The 13,828-nt window shown below is 40.3% G+C and overlaps 1 protein-coding gene across 1 annotated transcript in view; it reads left to right on the top strand.

Moving 5' to 3' along the window:
- Positions 1–13,828, top strand: part of adgrb3 (adhesion G protein-coupled receptor B3) — a 91,323-nt gene that overhangs the window by 57,532 nt on the left and 19,963 nt on the right. The window contains exons 11-16 of the mRNA XM_068758676.1: positions 240–348; positions 5,144–5,290; positions 6,420–6,495; positions 7,583–7,685; positions 8,027–8,070; positions 13,027–13,153. Of these exons, the coding sequence (XP_068614777.1) occupies positions 240–348; positions 5,144–5,290; positions 6,420–6,495; positions 7,583–7,685; positions 8,027–8,070; positions 13,027–13,153 (606 nt within the window). The remainder of the gene's footprint in view (positions 1–239; positions 349–5,143; positions 5,291–6,419; positions 6,496–7,582; positions 7,686–8,026; positions 8,071–13,026; positions 13,154–13,828) is intronic.

Here is a 13,828-nt window from a genome sequence, read left to right as displayed (position 1 = left end):
TCTAGAAACAGTTAAAACAAATCCATCCCGTCTCTTTCCTACATTTCTCAAATGTGCTTTGCTTTTTAGTTGAATGCTTGTGTGCAGTAGACACAATAATCAAAATTATTGAATCATTCAAGTTTAACTAGGACCATGAAGCTTATTTCTGGTCCGGATTTGTTCACTTCAATCCATCTAATGAAGCCAACTAATTCTGTGACAACAGAAGTGATTTCTTATCTTTCTATCTTGTCTAGATCTACCCCGGAGCGGTGGAGCTGATGCAGGTCATAGAGGAATTCATCCACATTGTAGGACTGGGCATGAAGGATTTCCACAATGCCTATTTGATGACTGGGAACCTGGGTAAGTATCAACCTTCTTTTCCCCACGAACACAAACACACGATCCCTGCGCTCTGCTGACTCCTTGTGTCAATTTCTCTACGATCGTTAATTCAGGATAAATGCGTGGCGAGGTTTGGGAGCAAAATTACTGCAAATCAATAATTTTGATTGAAACTCATCTTGCGGTCTTAATGTGCTACATTATGAAAACACCTACAATTCAATCCAGGATAACGAGCATGCAGTGCAGGAGCTCCCACGAGAGGAGCGCTCTTTAACTGGAGCCGTAAACTGACAATACTTTCATACTCCTTTATTGATATCACTGTTCTCCTCTGGTATGATTAGCTGTATGGCTTTTTAAATAACCCATTCATGGAATTTAATCACCTAACTTATCAGTTTTACTTTTTTTTATGCAATAATCAAATAAAATATTTCCAATATATTTGAAGGTGAAACCATTCTTTGCAATGCTGCACTGAAATACATCCCTTGTAGAAAGTCCTGATTAGCAGCGTTTAGCCTGAGGGGTGTTGAGCAGAAGTGGAGTAGCATAAAAAAAAAGATTGTTTGTCACTTCTTAGCGAGATTAGCACTTATTCTAAAAATACGGTGTGTGATGTCTCTGATAAGAGGCTATAAAATTTGAAGTGTAATTACATGTTATTGTTTAATGCAACTTTAATGAACTTGCTAACATTGCACCATTGATCATAGTCCAGATTAGAAATCCCCCTCCATTGATCACCAAAAAAAGAAGTAGTGTTTCTCTTCCCCAACGTTCTCATCGGCTGTTCCCGCTCCTGTTGCACAGCCTCCGCTTGGATGATCTAAGGTCTCTGTGGCATTTCATTTCTTACTCAGCCATGAATGGTGTCTTGCTGGAATGGAATAATAGAATTGCATTTGTGATTTATTCATGAAAGTAAAATGTGAACACATACAATGTGCTGGTTGGCAGTTGCTCCGGCGGCGTGAGGTTTCTTCCTCATTCTCACTCATTCTGTATTCTCCACAATAGCTAACATTTGACCCACTTCCAGCAAACACTTACTCTCAGTATCTCTTCATAGCATATCATTTTCATAATGATGAAAAGGTTGCCCCCCAATAGTAGCATAGCAAACATGGTACAATGCATGCGCCCGTCAGAAAGCAGTCACAAAGCACTGCATGAAACAAATTAAGCAATGGACTCTTGGAAATGAGGCTTGGATGCATTTCATAATGCGGACCGCTAATGACTTATTTCTTATGTGAGAATATCCCAGTGTCCTACTACTTCATACTTCTTCCAATTTGGCTTAATGGCTATCGTCCAATCTAATTTCATTGCCTCCTCTTTGTGCCGGAGAAAGCATTAACACATGACCTCTGCTTCATACACAATAGGCAATCTCGTCTGTGAAACGGACTCTAAATTGAGGGTGTTAAGTGTTTCATCCGGTTTCGTACAAAGTCCTTGAAGAGCAGTGGGTATTTCTCAGCTAAGCTCCATTTGTCAGACATATGACAGACACAAAATCATCCAGTAAATATAAAGTGATCTTGCAATGCTGCACTGTTTCAGCATTAAGGGATAATGAGGTATATTGAGCATCCATTCTTTAATGACCACACTCACATTATTACATGTGTGTTTATTTTACCATCTTTTAAATCGCATCTATTTTCCATGGATTGTTTTCCAGCAATGTTATAATTTTTCACAATAAAGAAAATTTTTAGGCCCATTAGTTTCTGTTGAATTCAAATCAGGGAGTCACAGAAGCTTAAAAACTTGACACGGGCGGTGCACTACAGCATTCATAATGTCTGTGCTTATTTTATTAAAAGTATGATGTAGGGTTATTTGGTACAGAATCCAACTGGAGAAACGGGTTTATCTGGAAAATGTTTTGGGCACCATTTACTGACATCAGAAATGTTTTGTTTCCTCAAAAATACATGCAGACATGATGCACATTTTTATTGATAATCTAAGGGCTCCTCCTTAATAAGGAAGCTACACACAAATTACAGCAATATTAAGCTGCAGCTACTTAAAAATATACTACTGTACTTTCGGCTTGTCCCTTGAGGGGTCGCCACAGCAAATCGACATTCTCCACTTCACCCTGTCCTTTGCATCGTCCTCCCCAACACCAGCCACTCTCATGTCCTCCCTCACTACGTCCATGTATCTTCTCCTGGGTCGACCTCTAGCCCTGTGCCCTGCCAGTTCCATCCTCAGCATTCTTCGATATAGAATCTACTTAAAAATAATAATTGAAACTTAATTGAACAAATAAAGTTGTTTTTGAAATACTGAAATACTTCTAGGCATTAGAAGTGCTGATCATGATGAAACTGGATCACCACATTCAGCTCAGATAATATTGTCTGACTTCTAAGAAGTTAAAAATCAAACTTAAGAGAAGAGGACAAAGAGATTTCAGATTTGAATTTCCTCTCATTGAACAATGTGAACGCTGGCACCTCTACATTTATGGATTAATAATTTGTTAGAAGTAATGTAATTACTTCAGAAATAGTCACTGCAGTAAATAGGAATCTGGCTTTCAATCTCAGAGTACATCAAAGACTGGGAATCTTTTGATAGTAAGTGGTTTTCAGTCATCCTTTTTGCTTCTCCCAGATCTCCGGTTGCGACTGAAGTCTTCCAAATTACTGCGCAAACGGCGTTAATGAATTTCAGCCACCGTGGCTCATCAGCTTTATTGATAAAGCCTGCACAAAGTCCTTCCTAATTAATCTGAAACACTCAAAAGTGACCACATTTCCTGAGATTGAAATTCCCCCTTAGTTCCTAACATTTTACCTTGGTACCTTATGTCCTTTACATTTTCTATTCACAATTGAAATAAAATAGAAAATAGGTTTTTGATTTAAGCGCTTGTTTAATGTTTAACGTGAGAATCTTGAGAGAACATGTGCGTGAGGGAATATGAATGGCAGGAAATGCAGTATGGTCCTCATTCCAGGGATACAGAACCATGAGAGGCACATTTCTGAACCATCTTCTTGGAAACTCTTCGCACTCGGGGCCATTTGGTTTTTTGACCGTTTATCTGAAGCTTTGGCAGTAATGAGCTGCCTCTGGCTAGAATACCCAGAAGCTCACTGACTACTGGTGGAAAAGTGTAAAGATTGAGAGAAGCTTTCAACATAACCGCTTTACTTTTTGCAATAAATTTCATAAAAAATAATAATCGGCCCATTATAATCGTTCCCATTATAATACAAAATCTGACTCGGTGACAGTTGCAATTTATATTAAAGGTTCATTAATCAAGTCAAATTGTGACACCTATTTAGAAATATACCAAACTGTATCTTGAAAATATACAAGCCGGACATGTGGCATGTTTATTTTATTATCATTTCACTGCCGATCACCAGCTGGAGTAGACAAACACTCAGTAAGTTCAGCTCTCAAAGTAGCAGCCAAGTAACCCTTTTGATTAAAGGAATGGAAGTTTTGTGGATCCTTTGGTGGAAGCCAAGTGGAGAGCATTTGGCTGAGTAAGATAGTGCGGCATCAATTTTCACTAATTTATGGCAGCCTGCTGACACCTAGATAAATACTGGCTCTCACCGGAGCTTCGTCCTCTGTCCTCCTACTTTTAGTCAAAATAACCTTGATTGAAAAATGCAGCTTATTCTCTGTTTTTACATGGAAATGCTTCGAGGACAAAGTGAAGCACAGGACATGTTAGAAAATTAAATTCACTCTGGCTGTCTGTTGTGATCCTCTGCTCCGAGGGTTGAGAGAATTCTTAGATGTTTAATAGTGTAAATAGGAATTAGACATTAACAATGGCTGATAATAGTCATTCATTTATTGCTATGTATTTTTGACTTAATTCTGGAGCTCAGAAGCACTGAGCAATGCTATAATTCCTTAATGCATTCTGCATGTCTCATTTTCATAGAGTTGATGTTCAGAAGCATCACACTCCGAGGTGATCACTTTATTTACGCCGCTTAAACCCCCATTTACCTGCAGAATTACCCATAAATCTGAGAATCTTCTTAGCACCCCGCCGTGCGCCACAGTGTTCCCAACATCTGGTTCTGTGAACGTGCCTCTTTGCAAATTCTGGGTCTCATGATGCTCTGTGATTTCATGTCTGCTGCTGGATCATCCCAAACACATGGACACACCTTCTGTTGCCTATTTCACTCAAACGTAGCATCCAGCCATGATTCAAATTGTGTTACTGGCAGAGCACAAGGAACAATAGAGCTTTTGCATCAATGGCAGGATTAGCCTCAAATTCCCCTCTGAAGTGCCGCCTGACTGGAAGAAGATGTGAAACCAGGTAGAGAACAGGACATCTTTATCCTTCCCTTGTAATGCCGAGTCCTTCTTAGTTGATCCTGGGAATTCTGTTTGTTGTTGTCACGGTAAATGCAGGGACCAGGCTTGTAAAGCGCCTCAGTGGAGAGGTATTAAAGAGCTCACCTGTCAACAGATTGTCAGGTACCAGGTGTAGGCACATGTTAAACCTGCAGATGAATGCATTAAAACCTTTGATCTTAGGTTTTCGGGCTTCTATTTGGGCTACATTTTGTGTTTCATAATGTGATCCGAGAAGAGAGAATCTTTTGCAGGTAATGAGAAGTTGCATTCAGCATCTGGTTAGTTTATCTTAGCAACTCTGTGTAATGACAGCCCAGTGCACGAGCCTGTTAAGACAAGACAAGAAAAATGTGACAAGACAAGAAAAATGTGCAGTATGCAAACTCCAATACTGTGTATTGAAGATCACTATTTCTTCCCTGGTCTGTGTGTTTGAATCCTGCAGTTGCCAGCATCCAGAGGCTTCCAGCAGTGTCTGTGATGACTGACATCAACTTCCCCATGAAAGGACGTAAAGGCATGGTCGACTGGGCCAGGAACTCGGAAGATAAAGTCGTCATCCCAAAGGGCCTCTTTGTTTCCCAGTCGACAGGTATTTGACAAAATCGATGTTATGTAGCCATCTTCTTGTCCAACACAGCAATCCAGGAGCACATTTCTTATAGAAGTAAACATTTTTGTGCATATATAGAAAATAGAGTAACTTTAATACAGTCTGAAGTGGAAGCTGTGGTTTAAATGTAGGATTAATGCCTAGTGGCCACGCTGCACTGAAGTGAATTGAATTTATGGGGTTTAATACATTTGTCTGAATTTGAATTCACTGGTCACTGTTGAGTAATAACAAAAGATATTTCACATCTCAGCTGCTTGATTTTAGTAGAAATAGAGTCCTCTGCTTCGGATAATGATGCCAGCCTATAAAATGACGGACTTCTAGCCTGTTCAGTCGTTGACTTTTCTGTCAACTCAGTATTGAGCATCCATTCAAACAGTGCCAGTCACCACCGTATATCACAAACCAGAGCCAGACAATTTGGTTAATTGGCGTAATCAGTCTTTTCTTTAATAAATCAAAGATAGCCAGACAATTGATTGGGAGACTGTGCGGCGTGTCTAATCCCAGTCACTCTAATTTGAACAGTGTAAGACAGAAGCTGATCCGACTGGAGAAATAAGTATGTGCTTCTTGTTAAAGAAAAACATTTTGTTCTCACTGATAAGTTTAAGATACTTTATCAATCCCTAGTGAGGAAATTATTTTTACACTTGACACATACAGGTTGGAGCACACAAACACACACACACACACACAGGCCTGTAACCATGCAAATAATGGAGAGATGGTGGAGTGAACGGCCGCCATGTGGCGGTGCACTGGAAGCAGTTTTGGGGTTTGGTACCTTGCTCAAGGGCACCTCCGTAGCCACCAGTTCTCACTCCAGACATTATTCGACACTGGACTTGAACCAGCCACCCTCTGGTCCCCCCTGGTGCCTATATTTCAAGTCAAGTCTTGTTTGGTGAAGCAGAAGCTGCTTCGTGAAACTAGCAGGCTCGCTTGAGCAGAGTGTTTCTTTCAATTATGCAAGCATTTTTACAAATAGTTACATTTTCGTAGTGTTAATCAACATTACAGAAATTAAAAAGTAGATTATACCAGTTATGCCTCTCTAACAAACATTGCTACAGTGTTAACTGCTTTCATTTTTTCCTTAAAGATATGGAAGGATCACCCGTGTTTATTTTGGGAACTGTTCTCTATAAGACTCTTGGACTCATGCTACCTTCACCAAAGTAAGTGCAACACACCTTGTCCATATGTCCTGATCAGCTGGCAAGTGGAAATATTAGCAGCAGTCGAAGTGTCCATTTTTATTCAGCTTTATAGATCCACTCTTCAACACCGGCTGCGTCTGACTCAAATGTCCCTGAAATGTTCCAAATCAAACACATGACATTTAAAGTTTCAACAGCAGAAAACCAGTTACTTTTCCTGCACTACTTGTCGTGAATGTTGTCACGCATTAATGTGAATAGATTTTACGGACGCTTTGCACTTATACATCTTATTTTTCCCTTAATGAAATCAGGTGCATTCATTTATGAACCTTGGATAGAATCAGAATCAGATAAAATTATTTGGCAAATGAAACATATTGAAAGTAGCAATGTGGTTAAATAAGGACAGCGCCAAGAAAAGGTTTATTTTTTTATATATAAACAGGATTATTGGTCCAGATTTTAAAACCACAGAATGAAAAAAGACATTCAGTTCAAGTTCTTGATATGTGCTCTGTAAAAAGTCATTGTCAAACATCCTGAACTGGCGTTTTGACATCTAATGGGCAGCGTCTTCAGTTGTGTTATTTAATTTGCTTCAGTGTTCAATACAAACTGCATGAGATAAAATACTTCAGACTACAACACCATCGAGTCAAAGTGATTCAAAGATATTTAGCAAACTAGAGGAACTTGAATTCAAATATAATGCACACAACCCGGAAATTGAGTTTCAGGGCTGATACAGGTATTCCTCGTAGACCTCACCCGAGTCTCAATGACACATCTGAACTTAAGCCTCTGTGTTTATGCTCGCCGTATAGAGCATGAAATAAGAGACGTCTGGTGTCAGGAGTAAAAGTGAGGCTGTTCTTGAACGCTGGAAGTGTTATGCCATGATAATCCTTTCTGCCCATAAGCGCGGCTTAACATTCATAGTAATATGTTGAATGTTAAAGCTTTAAGCTTATATATTAACCATGAGCATCTACTTTAACGCTTTCATCAAAGTGATCTGCTTTTTATCCACAATTCCCAAATGCAAATTTATCTTAATAAAACATTTCAACTGAATCTGCATCTCTCTATTTTTTTTTATTAGGAACCACACGGTTGTGAATTCCAAGGTCATTGCTGTGACTGTAAGACCTGAGCCCAAGGTGACCGAGTCCCACCTAGAGATTGAACTGGCTCACCTGGCAAATGTAAGCATCACCTCTGCCCATGGATATTGCCTTGCCTCAGTTAGATTTGCTTTGACTGGTTAAAATGCCCTCCTTTTAGCTCCATAGGAGCTTTTGCCTGTTGACTGAATGCTCCACAATGAACACACATGAGCCAGCACACAATGGTGGTTAATTGGCTCGGTAATTCATTTGTAAGCATCTAAATTCAGAATGTACAGATAATTACATACACACTCCCTTGTATGACTTCTTTTTTTTTAACCACACAAAGACAAATATGCAGATTTATAATGATTGTCATGACGCTCGATCATCATCACAACTTGCCAGGTAAATATTGTCCTTTTCCTGTCTTTCAGGGAACAATGAACCCCTACTGTGCACTGTGGGACAGCAACATAATGTAAGTGGGCATGCATTCACACTCTACTTTGTTGTTGTCAGGTTTCCTACATTTATTTATTTACAGTTAGCAGTGCCACTTGTTATATTGCTTCACTGCTGAATCTTGGAATTTGGGTTATTGTGTATTGTCCTTTCATCAAAAGCAATCAGGAACATGCGAGTCTTGCACACATCTTTGTGAAGAACCTGGGTAAACCACTAGCACATACAGCAGAATGAGCTGCAGAAACTAAACCTGCAAGGTAAAGTTACACATTAAACCCTTATCAGGGAGTAGACACATCAATATGAATATATTTGTGCATAACATAACATAAAAGCCTAACATTGAATTGGATTATATTCTTGATCTTGATGAACTATAAATTTGGAGGGGGTGATATGTACAGTCCAGGGTGTACCCTGCCTCTCACCCATTGATAGGCTCTTGCATGACCCGCAACCTGATAACGGACAAAGCGGTTCAGAAGATGAATGAATATAATTGTAAATGTTAGGTGTAGCACTCCTGGGTCATGGAACTACACGTTATGTTCCTCGATGATAGAACGTGTGTTGTCAATGGCTTTGGTGGTATTGCGTAATCTCTGAGGGAATCACATTACATCACAGAATATAATTACAGATCGGCATTACATGATGGTTCTTGCCTTTTGGCATTCCCTTGCAATTAGCTACTTCAAAATCCTCAGAAACCATGTAAAGTAGTGCATGGAGCGCCTCATGAGTGTCATTTAGACATGATGGCAGCAGATGTTTTAGTGCCCCCTCTCAGATTATCCAACAGAGATTTAGTGAGGCTAAGCCATCAAACTGTGGAAGACAAGTCTCCTCATTAAATGCTTATGGAACCTGAAACAACTTCACATGAGGATTAACGGCATCTAGATTTGTCTGTCACAGATCTTCTTATACCACAAATCTGTCTTAGTCACTCCCGCAGTTAGGACACCTTTTTCTTACATAATTACTCAACAGAATTATTTCACCCATGTAAATCCCTTTGCTTCCAATTAGAGTTACTCTAAAAGAAATGTTGTATTTTGATGCTATTGGAAGTATCCTAGATTCCTTTAACAGTACAACATAAACAAACATATATTTTTGGTGAAATATGATCATATTGTCCATAAATGGGAGGTGGGCTGCAAACCATATAAGGTTATTTCCTAGTTAATCAGTACCTAATAGGATAAATGCAACTAACAACATTCACTCTGCACGAATGCATGGTTATTTGGAGAGAGGGGGTGAATATGACTTGCTATCAGTCGGAAACCTGTGCCTGTGAAGATGCACAAAAGTGCTGAGAGGCAGACTCGTACCTCCTGGTCCACAACTCTCAGTTGCTGATTCTACTCACTCCTAATTTATGATGCTATTCATTCCTGCTGGAATGGTGTGAATTATTGGCCTGTGGTTTTGCTGGTTGCAGCTTTCTTGCATTTCTTGTGGCTGTGGTTATAACTCAGGACATGTTGGGCTCAGTCCGCAGAGGCCTGATCCCATGTTCCCACTTCCACAGAGAGCTGTTCTCCTATTTGAACTAACTTAATCTAACTTAACTAACTTAATTGCTATTGAAGCTGTTGACTGTACAAACTGAACCAAAAATTCCTTGGGTCATCAGTTACATACCAAGTCAGAGCTCTGATGAATGGTTCTCGAGGTGTAGGTCAATAACATGATATATATATATGAGTTTTATTTGGTAGTATTATTCAGTCATGCATTGAGCAACATGCTGACATTGTTACCTTGATTAAGGGGCATGTGAGTCCAATTCTGATGCTGTATGAGGTGGGAAATGATCCGCACTTTCATTCTGAGTTCAATTTTGTAGAATTTTCATGTATGTGTTTTTTAGGTTTGGTTTTGAATGGAGTATGTCGACATACTGGTTCATTGAGTCATCATTACATTAAACAAATAAGAGTTTGCTTGGTATCTCTGCTTGAGAACTAGAATGATTTCTGCATACTGCTAAAGGGCATTGGCATCCAGAAAAGTAACCACGTGAGCGATGTTTACAATAATGATAAGTTTTGCTCCAGTGAGGACACAAACTGGGCATTAGCTGTCAGCTGGAGGTAAAGCTTTCAGCGACAAGGCAGGATATGATTTGGAGTCAACATCATCTGCATCCTCAGCTAGTACATGAAATAAATGATTTTGGTTGCTTTAACAGATGTATTTATTTGTGATCTTGTTGTAGCAACTTGTGGTATTGAGTCGTGTTGTTGTTATTTTTTAATCATTAAATTAAGAAACAGGCATTTTGCAACACAGGGTTAATATGAAAATAAAGCCACTAATTTTCCTTTCATCTTCTTTCAGTTAACACACACAGCCTAGCCCACAGGCTGATGTAAATTACTGTCATTAAGAGATCCAAGATAGATGGAATAATTCCCCAACACGGCCTCCACGCTCCTCTGCCAGTCATTGTGTCAGTCTTTCAAGAATGTATAAAATTGCCTAAAGTGCAACGCCTAAAGGACTCTTTGAGTCCCTAGCCCAGTGGCCGGCTAATCGGATGTGGACATGCAATGCATTTAAAGAGGTTTAGGGATTTGGTTTACCTGAAGAAACAGTAAATGGTGAGCAAAACAGTCTTATATGCAAAGCTGGTTGACGTGCACTAGAATGGAGCAATCATTTACTCTATGCAGCTGCATCCGCGTCATTGTTTGACTTGTAAGTGCACTCCTTGGACATCTGGATAAATTATGGGTTTAGCACTAAGATCTCAATAGCTGCAGGAACTCAATCTGTCAAACTCCTGAAAGAAAACAAACTTAATTGGAGTTTCATGCAGCTTTCTATCTCTCAGCTTCCGTAAGGCGAGAGGGTTTAAACACTGAATGTGTTTAAAACTTTTCTGACTTTTTTTATTTTGGTCTGCAGTCAATGGTCAGGATGAAATTCTGTTACTTATTCCAGTCCTCGAAGTTTCTGTAAAAAGTAATTCATATATCACAGAGCGAATGAAAAGTGGTCAACAAGTGTGTATGTGACGAATGTCACAGCGCCATTCTCGCTGTGGCTAACAGCACTACTCGGATATGATAGTAAGTTGAATGTTGAGAGGCTTGATTGGCGCACTTTTTTTTTTCTCCTGGATCACAAAACTCCAAAGAAATCCTTGAAATGGCACGACTCAGCTGCAGCTGCAGAAAGTTCCTCCACAGGCTGCAGAGAGTATGAGCTTTACATATGAGCTCACCATTATTGGCATCCCTTCTTTATTTTATTTTTATAATCTGTCCAATATCTTCAGAAATAAACAGAAATTTACCAAATATACATCGTCATCAGGATCTTTTAATCCGAGGTCCAAAGTAATTTAACAATTTTACATGTTGTAATGTCAAAGAAGTAACTGAAAAAACATCATGTGCAGCACACCCTTGGTTGCACATTCTTATTTGTGATTTAGCACAAGTGTATCAAACACGAGTTCTCTATAGAAAAATGTTCTTTCACTTGATTCATTTTTTTCAGGAGATATTGCACATTATCCATGGTAATCAATAAGGGTGAGCAGGTCTGCACAGTATGCCTTTGTGACTGAGTATTTTTAGTGTGTGTGAGTGTTTACTGCGTTTGGATAATTTATAAATGCATATTCTAAGTTTAACGTGGGTATTAAAGAAGGTGTAGACGTGGAAGTAAAACAGAAACATTCAGCTGCACAAAACACACATCCCAGTTGTTGCAATACACAGCACACACTGCTCAGAAAAGGAAAAGCTGCCACACAGCAATAATAAATTATGATGCCATATTGATCAAATGGCTGAGCAGGATTGCTTCACGCAGCGAGTCTGCTTCTGTTACCAGTGTGCTGAATCTAGCCCTACAGTTAGCGTGGAATTAGTCTCGTCCCATGTGCAGTGAATACTGGAAAGGGTTTTGCAGGACAACAGGTGTTTGTTGGAGTGTTTTGTGACATGAATCTTAGGTTTAGGCGATGATATAACGCAGCCATGGCGTATATACACGATGTATTTCAACTATACGAGGATGTTTTACCTTCTTATTTTCTTTTTCTGGGAGACTGAAAATGAGGTATGGACAAAGAAAAAAACTGGAAGTGAAGCATTCTTTGCATTTCACCTGCTAGTGGTGAGAAGTGGGGGCTGGCTGCAACCATTTGCGCTCCCTCCGCAGGGTGGTGTTCAGTTTGCAGCAGGGGGTTCCAGAGCGCTCCGCGCCAACGGGCAACAGCTTTGGTCTGAAATGATTTTCTGGATTAATCGTAAAAACATCAATTATTCCCATCATAGCATTTGACATGCAGCCGAATAAACAAATCCTGCGACAGCGAGCGTTTCTTTTTTCACTGTATCAGCCTCCCCCACCCCCCACCTCACCCCCCCCCCCCCCCCCCCCCCCCTCTCGCCAGCAGAGAGGAAGAGAGTATCAATCTGATGCTGTCTGCCGATTCCAGGGTGAAAATCCCCCTTAGGAAGCAATCAAACCCTGCTAATTAAAACAGCCGAAAGGGCGAATAAAGCGGCAGAAAACGGACTTTGGGAGGGGAGTAGACGGATACAGCCTAAAGGAATAGGAAAATCACGCCTAAAGAGATTCAGGTAAATGCAAACGCTGTTATCTCTCAGCATCGGGAGGGAATAATGACGGTTTGGTATCAGTAGTTTGGTTTTAATCCGCGCACAGCGAATCAATCAGCACCGGTCGGCTTGGACAGCTCCGCGCGTCCTCCCGCCTCCTGCGCGTCCCTGCCGCTCTGCTTGCAGCTGAAATGCTGCTCGCAGCTCCTCAAGAGCTGCGCCGACGTGTCCGTTCGCCTTTTCTTTTCTTTTTTTTACGTAACAGTCTATATAGCTGCCCCGATTCAAAGAAATAATGAAATAAAAAAATGACGATGCCGATAAGTCCCGTGAAGTCTTCCCACCGCCGCTGTTAAACCTCTGCCTCCTTCTTTCAGGAACGATTCTTGGGGCGCCTGGTCCAGCAAAGGATGTAAAACGGTGCTCACAGATGCATCCCATACGAAATGCTTATGTGATCGCGTATCTACCTTCGCCATTTTGGCTCAGCAACCAAGAGATCTAGTAAGTAGGCTATTGATTTGTTATTCAGTGTTGGTTTTACAGGCCGATGAAAAGGAGAAAGCCGCTCGCGCGCGCATGTGTGTGTGCGTGTGTCTATTTGCGTGTCTATACTGGAGCGAATGGAGATGTAATATTTGTCGTGCTGATCCCATTAACAGTTAATCAGCGGTAACGGGAATTTTTAAGGTTATTCCTATAGTTTGCACGTAAATGTAGGTAACTCTGCGTTTAGGGGCGTGAACATGCCGATGCGTCTCTTTTTCATCAGTAAGATCAATGAGGAAGAAAGATTTCAGATCTGAAATTAGCATTATTGGGTTTTCTTTACTGACATCAGATAATCTACATATGGGGGGGGGTTTGTAATCAGATTACTACCGAGGAAACAGAAGTGAGAGAATAATCAACATTGAGAACATGCTTAGAAACATGGATAACTTGCAGGCATCTGTTAGCTTCAGCTCAGGCCTTCAGCGCCACAACACCACTTTTAGCCATAAAAGTGCACTTTTGGTAATTATTCGCTCACTACTATAGTGTTTTATGCTTTCACCACATTAGTTTACATTACTCTCCAAATTCAGCCTTATGATTGGCAAGCTGAAGGGATTTCAAAGGGGAATAAACACATGCGAAGCAACAGATGTCTGCCTCTGCCATGAAAGCATATTTTCC

Source organism: Brachionichthys hirsutus, unplaced genomic scaffold (assembly GCF_040956055.1).
Source record: "Brachionichthys hirsutus isolate HB-005 unplaced genomic scaffold, CSIRO-AGI_Bhir_v1 contig_795, whole genome shotgun sequence".
In the NCBI taxonomy this organism is placed as follows: domain Eukaryota; kingdom Metazoa; phylum Chordata; class Actinopteri; order Lophiiformes; family Brachionichthyidae; genus Brachionichthys; species Brachionichthys hirsutus.
Note: the sequence above shows the minus strand (reverse complement) of the source record. Positions and strands in the feature narration are given on the sequence as shown.